A 13,672-nucleotide genomic window follows, 5' to 3' on the forward strand; every position below is an offset into this window, starting at 1 on the left:
GCAAAATGGATTGACTGTATATTTTGTGGGCGAAACGCGGCAGCTAATTGTGCACAGCAACGTCCCACAAACAGTTGTGGATTGGGCGGCCAATTTTTTGTGAAGGGATTATTACCCAGAAATGAGCTTATTAAAAATTTAAGTGTTGAGAGAGTGAGGGAGTTGGGGCAGTTCATTTATGCCCAGCAAATTCCAACAAGTAACAACGAGGCAAGTGGTCAGCTAGAATTTTTGTGGGTAATTTCTCACAAGGAGGGAAACAAGGTCATGAAGAGTAGAGCACCACTTTACTTTGAAATCACAGGAAATGGGAGAGGAAGAGAGAGAGAGAAAGCGACGGGAGAGGGGGGGAGAGATCTCTTCATTGCTCTTAAAAGAGCGAGCACAGACACAATGGGCCAAATGGCCGCCTTCTATGCTGTAGATTTCTATGGTTCCATGGTTCCATATCCCGCTGAATTATAAGGCAGATGGGACCTAAATTAGTGACGCGATGAAAAAAAAGGGATGATTAAACAGGCATAAAATCAATCAACATACAAACAAGTCAGCCCTGGGTATAAACGGGCATGAAATACCACAGAACCTGAGCCTGGATGCCTAGCGCATGTTCTGTATCCATGAAGGGCTTGTCTTACCATAGACGTTGAGCTTAAACTCCTTGAATTGTTTTCCTGCAGCATTCACGGCGCTGCACTGGTAATGGCCCTGGTCGGCCAGACGGGCGCTCTTTATCTGCAGCGCCTGCCCACTGTCTGTCACCTCCACATTCGGGTTGCCCGAGAACAGGGGCCTGTAAGTGCACAACCATCAAAGTGTCACCGTGCGACTGAGTTCAGTGCAAAATAAAGAGAGTAAAGAAAGAGCAATGCAATACAGTTTTTATAGCGTCTTTCATGTCGGGAGAACATCTCAAAGTGCTTTACATAACTGCAAGGGCAGCTTTCTCGTACTCTTACTTCTATCTCTACTCGTAGATCGATCTTTTCCAGTTTGTCTTTGATTAGTACGTACCTGTTATCTTTGTACCATTGGATGTTGGGGAGGGGCACTCCTTTGACTTTACATTCCAGCATTATCTCCCGATTGAAAATGACTGAGATCTCGCTTGGGCTGCCAGCATTCGTTATACTCGGCGGGACTGAGGAAGGAAGGTAAGATGGTGGAGAAGAGTGAACGACATAGTTACATTGGGGTAGGGAGACTAAAATTCACTGCTAGGCTGCTACAGACTTTTACACCTTAAGCAAGATTTGTATTTGATGCAGCTTACATTTTATTATGTCTCAAAACGCTTTCCACTCACACCAAAACACACACATAGGTGTGCCCACCATCAGTTACTTCAAAGCATAATTTTAGGGAAACCTGGCAGCTAATTTGCAGCAGCAACATCGCAGTCAACATCTAGAGGAATGAATGATTTGACCCGTTTCATTTGATCTTTAACATCCACCTCAAGAGGCAAATAAATGCATGCTTTGTCTTACATCTGAGTTGAAGGCAGTACCTCCAACAATGCTGTACTAGACTGACAGACAGGCAGGAGTCTGACAGATGGTTAGATGGTTGTGGGTTCAAGATATATATATATATTTTTATCTTACAATCCAGGCCGACACTCCAATAAAATACTGGGGGAGCACCTCATTGTTGGAGATGCTGTCCTTCGGATGAGATGTTAAACTGAGGTCTTGTCTTCCTGTTGAGGTGGACATTAAAAATCCTAATGCAATATTTGAAAAGAGATGGGAGTTTTTCCCGGTGTTCTGGTCAACAATCCCCCAAATAAAATTGGTCACTCGCTTCATGGCTGTTTGTGGAAGAATTACTGTGTACAAATTGGCTGCTGCGTTCACCTACAAAATACACAGCTAACTCCCATCACAGTAAATGCTGTGAAGCATTCAACAACATAAGGTGCTACATCAAATACAAGGATTATTACTGTTAACATTTTGACCCAGAGATAAGAGTGCAACTGAGTCACACTGATGTCTTGTCTAAGCAACTAAAACCCCCCACAAGATTAGCAAAGAAACCACAGGTCCCTTTTATCAAAGTGTAACTAAGTGCGTAAAAGGAGATACTGTGTTCAAAAGATATAATATGCATCCGCTACTGAATGAGCACATGATTAGCTTGGTGATTAAACTCCAGCGGAATGGAAAAGGACATCGCCTTCGTACTCTAGGAATTTCTGTAAACCTGCTGCGAGTCCAACACCCTCTGCTGTAACTTTAAGGGGAATTCAATTTCTTTGAAATCACGATGTACAGCCAGGGCTCCAAAGTGACGCTGAGATTACTGATACTCATACTGAATGAACATTGGGAGATAAACCCATAGCTTAGGCCCTCGACTGAATTGTGCACAGTCTGCAGCTCTGTAGTACGCACAAGATCACAAGAGAGGTTTGGATGAAGAAAGCCTTTTGGACCAGTTGATATCATTCTTCCAGAACACGCAACCTACTGCCCTCTTATAAACAGCACCAAGCTGTTTTTTTTTAAATAAGTCCAGCACTCCTTGTCTCCTACAGGTCCGTCTCAAAACCCTCCACTTCAACCATGCCTCCGGTCACCCTCCTACCCCCACCCTTCCTGCCCTCCATCCCTCCTGATTCCCAAACTCCAGCTGGGGTCCAAATCTCTTTCATCCCCTCCCCCTCTTCCTTCCATCTTTCTCTCTCAATCCCCTTCTCCCCCCCTCTCTCTCCGCCCTCTCCCCCCATTTCTCCACCCCACTCTCTCTCCCCTTCCCTCCCCCTCTCTCACAATCAACTGCATGGGCCACTATCCGCAGCAGCAGGAGCCGGTGGTTGCTAAGGATGCGGTGGATAAGGAGACGCTTTTGCTTTCCCCTCAGGTCAGGTACACATTGCAGTAACGGCTGGTATTATTTCCACTCTGCGCTATGGCCCCCAACCGCCGGTTCCTGCCACTGCCATGGGAGGACGTTTGCCAGGGAGGGAGGGAGGGAGCAGAACCTGGAATGTTGGAAATGGTCTCGGGCTGGATAAATCACCCACCTGTCGACTTATTGTTTTGAAAAAGCACAGGGGGTCCACAACAATATGATGTGTAAAACAACTGTGAAATGAAACGTGCATTAAACGTTAAATCAAACATTACATGTTCGAAAACAAGTGCTTTAAAGAAATGCGGAACAACGCTTCGGTAAGTGGTTGTTTGATAACTTAGTAATCAAACTAACACTAACTGTAGTTTAAATCGAATCTACTCACCCAGCACTTCCACATTGAAGCTCTTCTCTGCTGTTCCAGCGATGTTAATTGCTCTGCACAAGTATCTCCCTGTGTCTCCTGTAGACGCCTTCAGCAATCGCAGCATTTTCCCCTCATTTAACAGCTGTATGATATTGCTGCCACTAATCTAGAGGATACATTGCAGTAGAAGGCTTAATTATTGCACGAGTGGGTGTGGAAGGGCGAGGTAATGAGGGTTCAACTATCACTGACATTACTACTGTCTCACAAAGGAATATCTTAAGGCACAAGTTACATTGAAGTGTTTGAGAGATTTTATGTTACTTGAAGTGGCGCCTGATTTGAGCATTTGAAAGGGAATTGGATAAATACCTAAGGATAGAGAGCATACCAATAGATTTGAGGAGACGGCTTGAATGCTGGTGCTAGCTCAGTTAAAGGGCAATTTCAGGACAGACACCAGAAAGATTTTCTTTACCCAGGGGGTAATCAGGAACAGGTCGCAAGGAAGGATGGTTTCAGCTCGTACTTGGGATGCATTTAAAAAGCATCTTGATACTGTAATTAGAACACTCTTCCTCAATCCCTCCATCTTGCCCCCTCTCCCCTTTATTGTCCCCCCAAAAACCTTCCTCTTTGACCATGCTTACGGTCACCTCCACTCCCTCACCACCCCCACCTCCCAGCTCAGAATCAAGCTCCACCACTGTTAAGCGTTCTGAGATGCTACTCTATCTGAAGGGTGCTATATAAGTGTAAGCTATTGTTGTTGACAGTAGGGTGGGTGTTCTGGAGGGATGGGATTGGATGGGCTAAAGGGCCTTCTTCATCCAAACTGATCTTGTGACTGGAGCTATCTACCTGAATCCCAATTCCCTGCTCTTTGTCCAGACCATTATATATTCCTCTTCAAATACTTATCCAATTCCCTTTTGAACAAGAGCACTGCAGAAACGCTGAACAAGCTCACAGTCCATTACTCTTTTAAAGACAGGAAAAGATGGCAGTACATACAGGCTTTCTATCTTTATACCAGGTGATGATGGGAGCGGGGTTTCCTGACACGTCACAGTAGAGGTTGATGGGCTGATTCACAACCACAGACCTGTTGACTGGCTTCTCATTGTCCCTGATTTCAGGAGGAACTGAGAGAGGAAAAGAAGGACCGTGTTAACTATATGATGCCTTGCACCTTGTATTGCCACCAAACAGAAGTATAAAAAGAACTGCGGAAAGCCAGCCATCAGATTAAGATTGAATTGAATGATTTTCTAAAGCTCTTAACAATCCTAAATTCGAAGGTTAAGTCATGAGAAATTTCAGCTCGTTGGACTATTCATTTGTATTGCATTAGTTCCAGGGTTTCTCATACAGCGACATACGTACCGTGTACCTTAAGCTGGTACTTTCTCTCGGTGGTTCCAGCTTCATTCATTGCCACACAGACGTACTCTCCATTGTCGTACGGTGAAACGGCATCGATGAGTAAAGTCCCATCGTCCAAAAAGGAGACGCCTGGCTCATTGCCAGTCAGCTCTCTCCCATTACGCAACCACTTAATGATTGGTTTCGGGATACCTAGCAACAGAGGATTATAACGTGCATGAAAAAACAAACTTCAAAAAGCCTCAGATACAAGCAGAATTACAGCACGGCAAATCACCAATTTAAAAGGGACTTGTGTGGTTATTGCACGATGGTCTATAGGAGAGAATGTTAATTATGCCTTCCAACATCCAAACTTATACGCAGAAGGGAAAGGAGCACTGATTACATTTTTGTACATTGAATTTACCCCCCACAAAAAATATAATCACAACTACACTCGACAATAATTACTGTAACATCAAAATGCGTTTTGCATTTATATAGTGCCTTTCACGTTAGGATGACATCCTAAGGCACTGTAAAGCACGTTGACACATTCCAAAGGAGCTATAAAAATGCAAGCTCTGACCCTGTGGGTCAAGACCCTGATGGGTAGTTGATCTTAACTGGACAAGCAAGCCAGTGTTCATGAGATGCATGATTATAGATATTTAAACTCCAGCACTATCCCCCAGTGGCACACTCTAGGATCCTCAAGCAATAGTTCTGCCCCTAAACTGTCTGGGATTAGGTCAACAGGATGTGTCCCTCTGTGGGTAGAGAGTGTGCATTCCATCCCAATCAAAGAGAAATCATACATGTGTGGAACTAACAGATATTTGTGAAAATATTCTAGCTGAGGCAACTCGTCTAATTCATGTGCATGAAGTGTCTTAGCCTCGGTCAGCAAGGAAAATACTGGGCAATAGATAGTCAGCTCAAGAGAACAAGCAGGACATAGCACTCAGAGAATAAGTATGCAAAGAGTAGGTCTCCTGACTTCCTTAAATCAGCAAGGGAGGGTAATATTGACCAAATGTAAATATTTTTGTAATATAAGAACAACAAAATTACATTTGTAAAGACCCTTTCATGTCGGGAAAATGTCTCAAGGCGCTGGACAGACAGAGGTACGGACCCGAGCTAGGGGTCAGGGTGGAGGAGCGTGGAGGGCAGGGGGGGGAAGCAGGGAGATCGAAAGCACGGTCGAAGAGGAGGGTCTTGAGACGGGTCTTGAAAGTGCCATGGGAGTGGCAAGGCAGAGGGAGTAGGGAATGGAGTTCCAGATGGTGGGGGCAGAGTGGCGGAAGGCCCGCCCGCCAATGGTGGGGCAAGCGAGGCGGAGGATGTGAAGCAGGCTGGAGCCCATTGAGCGGAGGGAGTGAACAGGATGTAGGGGCTAAGGAGGTCGCAGAGGTAGAGGGGAGGAAGCAAGACCGTGGAGGGCTTTGAAGGTGAGGACCAGGATCTTCAACTGTAACAGTCAATTCACTTTACAGTCTATTCTGTGAAGCGCTTTGAAATGTCGAGAAGATGTGAAAAGCGCTATATCAAATGCAAGGATTATTATTATTCATCCTCTGTGTGATGGGAAACCTGTGGAGTTGGGCAAGGATGGGGGTGATAGGATCGCGGAGCCTAATGCGGGAGAGGAAATGGGTTGCAGAGTTCTGGATGATATAAACCACAAAATATACAATATATTTTGTCCATTTTACAATATATTCTGTATCAACGATCAACGTTGTGATGAGGCGCTATATCAAATACAAGGTTTTTTTTATTATTATAAATGGAAATGAAACCATAGCTGTACAGAACACCACATATCCAGCCAAGGCCTCCCAACCCATTAGGTCTTTGGACACCCCAGCAAGACTAACTCTTGAGCAAGACAGACCGATCAACAAAGCCTTGGATTAGTGCAGACCTGTATCACTTCATCAGGCAGGCAAATTTCCTGTGAACCAGTTCAACTCCTGAAGGACCCAGTTTTCCTCTCCCCCACCCCCAACTCCCTCCCACGCACACAAAAGGAGCATCCATTTTAGACATGGTTTAGTATGCGTTAACCTCGAAAGGCTGAAATTTTGTTTTTGAAATCCTGAATCTACCTTTTGTGGATTCCCTTCCAAAGAGATCTCATAATTGTCAGGGTGGTGATCTGCAGCTCATTATAGATCAAATCACCTGTTCATTATTTGGCAAAAAACAATCTCCGGAAAGTTGAGGTTGTGAGCCAAATCTTAAAAATGCTTAATTTCCTCCACATATAAAACATACACTAACAGCCTTGAGTTCATGTGCTCTTTCCCCCCACTGGTACTGAGGCAGCTTCTCAACAACAGATGTGGAAAAACATCTGTTGAAGATAACCCAGCTAAGTCATTGTTTTCCTTTCTTTGAATTGTTCTGAGTTTGGAGCCAAATGACGGGAGTAAGTTTGGGAACCTTTGCTGGAATCTATTAAAAGTTCTTGGTGACACTACATAGCGTTGTTAATCCTGAACTCATCAGGTCAATCTGAACCACACTTCCTTTAGAAAACCAAAGACTTGAATCTTAGCCTTATTGTGCAGTACAGTGCAATTCAAAGCTACAGATCAGCTATTTACCAACATTCCGAACGTTAGAACCAGAGAAATTTTTACAACCCATCAGGAGGCCATTTGGCCTTTTGAAACAATGCAATGCAATGATGGAATGCAATGTAATGTAGTTTTGGAACTTACTCCCAGCCACCTGATCTAGATTTATGGTGAACAACATGTGCCAAGTTAAAATGCAGAATAACTGCAAACACCATCTCCCAGGATAAAATATGAGAATGTAGCAAACACACAAATCCATTGTCAATGGCTATATGACTAATAAGACAGTCTGCCTATACCACAGAGTCTATCATGAAATGTACCATACCTTACCGCTGAGTGTATAACAAAAAATGCTGTGTGTGTGTGGTGTGTGTGTGTGTATAAATCAACAACAGCATTTATCATATATTGCGCTTCACGCAGGATAGCAACTCGGAGCACTTAATCCCACTTCCCAGGAAAAAGATACAATATTATGGTTGTATGGGCAATAAATGGCAGTATAAGGCATACAGCATCGTGTGTGCTACCTTGTACTCTTACCTTTGGCTGGGCAGGGGAAGGCAATGCGTTGGTTTGCTACTCTCTCTTGGAATGGGGTGTTGTACGGAGGACCTGGGTCTTCAACTGAGGGAGGTTCTGTGAATACAGTGAAGAGAATATTTCAATTAAAGGCACAAATCCTGATTTTAGTCGGCTTTGGCTGAGGTTTTGATCGGAGACACTGTTAATGTATAATGCCTCAAGGGCAGGATAAAAATGCCATCAAAGGGGGGATTTAATGGAAACCTAGTCAGTCACTTGCGGGTTGTTCATGCTATATGTTCACTGGCATTCTTCCACATGTTTCAGATGTTGCTCAGTGCACTGTTGGGGTGGGGGTGGAGGAGGAAGCAAGGAGGTAACAGGACGTTGTGAACACCCTGTACATTCCAAGCTGTGCTTCTAGCGATACTCACGGTGAATCTGCAAGGTTGTCGCGGCTTCATCCCGACCAGCAGCATTGATAGCGACACATCGATAGACGCCAGCATCAGAGAGTTGGACCTCCTTCACGATCAGCGTTCCCTCGGTCCCCAGGGTGAAGCGCGTACCACGGGCATCCAGGACGATGCTTCGGTCTTTATACCAGGTTACCGTGGGGGTGGGTAATCCATGGGCATTACAGGGAATGTCGACCCTGTGACCGACTTGGACTTTCATAACACGGGGGCCCGGCTGAATCTTTGGAGGAACTGAAGAACAGCAAAAAAAGCAAGTGAAGTGCTTCACTCTCATGTATACAAGGGAAATAAGGTTTGCTCTTGTACTGTCTAGTTGTGAAAGAAAGAGAGACGGATTGAGATTCAATCACAAACTGTCTGGCAAGCTTTCCCTGTGCTTCTCCAGCTAAGACCACCCTACCCATCAGGGTACAGTTAACAGAAGCTGAATGGGTGATTCCCTGCCTCCAATGGCTGGTCTGCCCTTCCAAGCCCTGCCAATGAACCAAGCTGGCTTTGCTTCATTTAGTTCTTCACTGGACATAGTTTTGCCAACCAAGATCAAAGTTTTCACTGATTATATTTGAATGGCTTACATTTTGCACTGTTATAACTTCAATCAAAATTACACACAGTCCTAGTCTTGTCCTGTGTTGTGGTGGCAGTACAGCCTTTGGCTCAAGAGATTAAATGGGTGAGGTGGAATCCTCGATCAGGTAGGTGTTGTGTGGTGTGCTACAGGGATTTTCTTGACAGGGTAAACGGCAATCAAAAGCTACTGATCAAGGACTCAGCCAGGGCTTTGGCATTATTGATGCCTGGCCGACTTTACAGTCAGCAAATGAAGAGCCCACAGGAAAGCACTGCCTGCAACTGACAGGAAAAACTTGTGCTGAGAAAGGTCACTTTAATATGGACCTGCGGACACATACCAAACAACAAAAACAACTTGGGATAAAGGCACGGGGCTCCAGAAGTTGGAGGCGTGATGCTGCAAGGCTTTACCCTGAGTGAAGGGCGCTATATAAATGCAAATTGTTATTATGTTGTAGTAATGACTTAAGGCTTGGTCACTGATGGTAGCACAGGGAGGTTGGCATCAGGCCTGTGTGGAGTCCAGCAATGCTGGAGTGAGGGAAGGAAATGTACGGGTGATTGGGCTGCACACAGGACATGGTACAAAAACTACAAGCGAAATTTGTAACACAGTCAGCGGGAATTAACTAAAAGCACGTCTGTACAGCAGTGGTAGTAAAGCTACCAGGGCACCCAGTCCTGTTTGTCTTGCTACACTATCCACCATGTTGAAATGTCCCAAAACATCATGTGGAATAAATATTAAAGGTCTATAAAGCAAACACCACAGGCAACCTCTGTAAATAGTTTCTCTTGTTAATTGACTGTCTTTTTGCCTGTAAAGTGTTTCAATGGGTACACAATGTACTATTTAAGCGATTTTATAGACATAACCTCCCCATAGCATTCCTCCCCCTCCCATCCCCTTCTCAAAATCTGCTCCAATCAATGTAAGATGTGCTCAGTGTAAGATGTGTACTTCAGATAAATATCTGGGGGTTACAGTAGAAATTCTCCACAATTTAAATTATACAAATAAATGAATGCTTCTGGCCACTAGCGGACCAAAGAAGGTTTATAAACCAGGCACCGTGATTCATTCTGTAGCAGAAGGTTTAGGTTTACTTTTACAAGAAAGCAAGACACAGTCTTGTGGAACCGTATCATGAGTTTGGAATGTAATGCCACTCAGTTGCCAGTGTTATGACTTGCATAGTAATCCTTATTTAATGAACATTTGCAAGGTGGCTGCACACTTGTATGGTTCCACAAGTTCCATGAGTGTCACTCCACAAGTGTGTGGCATCCCACAGATGTGTATTGCATGAGTGTCAGATGTCACATATTTACACTGTACACACCTAAGATACAGACATTTAATAGTCACTACACTTGACATCAATTCTTGTGAATGAAACTTTACTGCTGCTTTACCAAAGATTGCATAATTATTTCCAGTTTAATAATTTACTTTCAAAGATCTGCTAATCTTTTCAACAAACATTTTTTTTCCTTTAGTGTATGTGTAAAAGCCATTGTAATAGCTGTGGAGCCCAATGTGAGAGCCTCATTGACATCCCATTAAAGCATTGCTAACAACTCTGGAGAAGGGGGTGTCTTTGACATGTAAAGAAAGCTTCTGACACTCTCCATTGTACTTTTCCTGGCCTACAACCCCCCATAAAACTGGTCACTTCATGGCATGTTTGGCAGAACATTGTTGTGTGCAAATTGGCAGCTGCGTTTGCCTGCAAAAATTCTCTCATTGTTTTCCACAGTAAATTCTGTGAAGTGTTTTCAGATAACTCCTTGACGTGATAAGGCACGTGATAAGGCACAAATGCAAGGATAATTATTTACAACAACAACAAAATTACATTTATAGAGCGCCTTTCACGTTGGGAGGATGTCCCAAGGCGCTGAACAGTCAGGTGTCGGGGCCTGAGCATGGGGGAGGGGTGGTGTAGGGGTGAGGGAAGGCAGAGAGGTGGGAGGGAGACCAAAGGCACAATGGAAAAGAAGAGTCTTGAGACCGGCCCTGAAGGAGGCAAGGGGCGAAGCGAGGCGAAGGGACCGTGGGATGGAGTTCCAGAGTGTGGGAGCAGAGAGGCTGAAAGCCCGGCCACCCATGGTAGGGCGGGTCGGGTGGGAGACATGGAGCAGAACGGAGGGAGCGGGCAGGTTGGTTGGAAGTCAGCAGGTCAGAGGGGTAGGAGGGGGCAAGGCCACAGTAGCCTTGAAAGTGAGGACGAGGATCTTGAACTCGATCCTCTGGGGGATTTATTATATAATGTAAATGAAAACATACCATGGATACTCAGTATAACAGACTGGGTGATGTTCCCAGCAATGTTTGTGGCAACACAGCGATATATCCCACCGTCAGACAGTTGGGTTTTCAGGATTTTCATTGACCCTGATGAGAGCTGAGTGTGTCTGGAATACAGAATAACAATTTAAATAAAGCTTCAGTAAAAAGACCAACTTAAAAAATATCCACCCTCTCAAAATATACGGTAACATCCATAGACTGATCCCAGATTTTGTTGAATGAACATTAAGAATACAAACAACTGCTAAATACAATGAACTAAGTATGGAGAATCTAGCTCATGAAAACCAGACTCAATGGCTATTGTAAAATATGTTATAAAATAAATATAAAATACACTGTCAATCCCCTTTACAATATATTCTGTGAAGCACTTTGAGTCGTCTCAACGACATGATAAGGTGCTATATCAAATGCGAGATTACTATTGAAAGGTTCTTCAATGGTCAAGTTTTGACAGCTGTTAGCTGGGCGGCCGGACTTTCCTGCATCTGCAGTATCTGACGGGATGGGTATCAGTTACAGTTCTGTGCCACAGGCTGAGCGGAACACAGCTGTAAAGGAAACTGGAATGGTTTATGGCCCAGGCTGGAGGGGTGAGTGACGACAGTCAAATTTCAAAGATCACCTCCGTTGAAAAGAGAACCTTTTGGTGCCAAATTTTAGACACTTTTGCAGCGTGTACCCACATCCAGAATCCAGGCCTGAACTGGACTGAAGGACTCACTCATTTCCATTTCCTTACAACCATCACAGAGAAGACCTATCTTTCATTTGCAGAGGAACTGTGTCTCGGTCCTAGATGAGGAAGGATCGTTCATAGAACACATGGGACCATGGTGCAATAAGGTGCTGTTTCTCAGTGTGTTTGGTCTGAAGAAACAATGTTAAAGTCTAGGGAAAATATTCCAATAGTGCCATGTCCAGCATTAGTGATAAATCCACAGCAAGGGACTTTTGTTTTGAATGAATTGTCCCACTCTGTTTGAAGCAAATAGCATCAATGTACTTCAGAGAAAACTTGATGCAAACATGAGAAAGACAGGAAAAGACGAATGAGTATAGGTGAAGGGAATTAGGAGGGTTAGGGGCTCATGTAGAGTATAAACAGCGGCACAGTTGGCCAAATGGCCTGTTTCCGTGCCATGTCACTCAATGTAACTGTCTGTGCGTTTCTGTGTAACTGTACTCAACTCTGTGCAGCTCTATATTGTGCCACACTGTGTCCTACTGGTGCAGTCAGAGCCTGTAACCGTAGCGCAAGTTGCTAGTTGAAAAGGATAAGGATTACCTTGGTGAGTAAGGAGAAATGAGCTGTCTGTTTTTGGCCCAGGTGATGATGGGAGGAGGAAAGCTCTGCACTTCACAGGGCAGTGTGGCATCATGCCCTGCCACCACCGAGATCTCCCTCGGACTCTCTCCACTTCTCGAGCCAGCACTAACTCTTGGTTTGACTAGAATTGACAAATGGGTTGCAAAAACTTCTGTAAGACACTAGATACATGTATCTATTTCGAGCATTCCATCAGGAAAATGCCCTTTGCTCTTATCTCTCAGTCGTTAGAAATGGAAATAGTCCTGATCCAAACACAAATATATCAGTTCAATTTACATTTAAAAAAACGTACATCACATTCAGAAGAAAGGCACTGAATAGACTTCAAAATTTCTGTTTCCTTTTGTCATTTACCAATTGCTACTGGTATTTGTACTGCACTAGTTATTGGTTATTCAGGGTAATAGTCGTCTAATATTGACAGAACATGGATTTCAAACACACTTGTAGTTGGGTTGTGTGATTTCACAAGATTGGATGAAGAGTGTCCTTCAGCTCATCCGATCTCATCTTTCCAGATCATCTACCCTACTGTCCCTCCACCAAACTGCTTTTGAAATGAGTGCAGTGTCACGGCCTCAACCACCCTTTTAGCAATTTGTTCCAGTTGTTCATCCCCCGCTGTGTATAGAAAAACTTCCTGGTATCTGTCCTGAAACAACAGACCCCACTAGAAAGAGTTCCTTTTTAATTTTTTTGCAGTAATCCCAGTTGCAGTGTATTTCTGGATCAGAAGTACCTTTTGCACAAGCTAGTCATAACTTTATGAGCATTCTTGGGGCCACTAACACCAATACATCTTCAAAATAACTAGACAATACTCTTTACCTTTTGAAATCAACAGGATTATAGCATCTTCACCATTTTTTAGCAAAACAAAAGTCTCACTGATAACTTGCAAACAATAAACCATTTTACAGATGGTTTAATGAGAGCGATCTTGTACCCAGTCTTTAATATGGGGAATCCCATAAGAAAAACGTAATGAAAAGTTTAGCATGTTGTTGCTATTTGTAGTGAATGTGGAAAGTTACCTCTAATACCACCTAGCACAAAACAAAATAAAACTGTAAGAAAGTTTAAAAAGAGCTCCACTATGAGATTCAGTTTACAAAGCAGTGCATTCAATGCAGTACAGGAAACAGCTCAGTGCAGTTCAGCACTTCTGATCTGAGGAGTTTGGTCTGCTCTCACGAAGAGGAAGCAGAGATATTCACTTGAACCCTTGATCACCAGGCTCAAGCCAGACTTGCC

General features: G+C 43.9%; 1 protein-coding gene across 1 annotated transcript in view; it reads right to left on the bottom strand.

Moving 5' to 3' along the window:
* hmcn1 (hemicentin 1) overlaps positions 1-13,672 on the bottom strand; it is a 162,635-nt gene that overhangs the window by 79,494 nt on the left and 69,469 nt on the right. Inside the window, 9 exon segments of the mRNA XM_007895691.2 lie at positions 639-793; positions 1,015-1,141; positions 3,248-3,395; positions 4,244-4,374; positions 4,616-4,807; positions 7,735-7,830; positions 8,151-8,426; positions 11,059-11,186; positions 12,374-12,536. Coding sequence (XP_007893882.2) covers positions 639-793; positions 1,015-1,141; positions 3,248-3,395; positions 4,244-4,374; positions 4,616-4,807; positions 7,735-7,830; positions 8,151-8,426; positions 11,059-11,186; positions 12,374-12,536 — 1,416 coding nt within the window.

Source organism: Callorhinchus milii, unplaced genomic scaffold (assembly GCF_018977255.1).
Source record: "Callorhinchus milii isolate IMCB2004 unplaced genomic scaffold, IMCB_Cmil_1.0 Scaffold5, whole genome shotgun sequence".
Taxonomy (NCBI): domain Eukaryota; kingdom Metazoa; phylum Chordata; class Chondrichthyes; order Chimaeriformes; family Callorhinchidae; genus Callorhinchus; species Callorhinchus milii.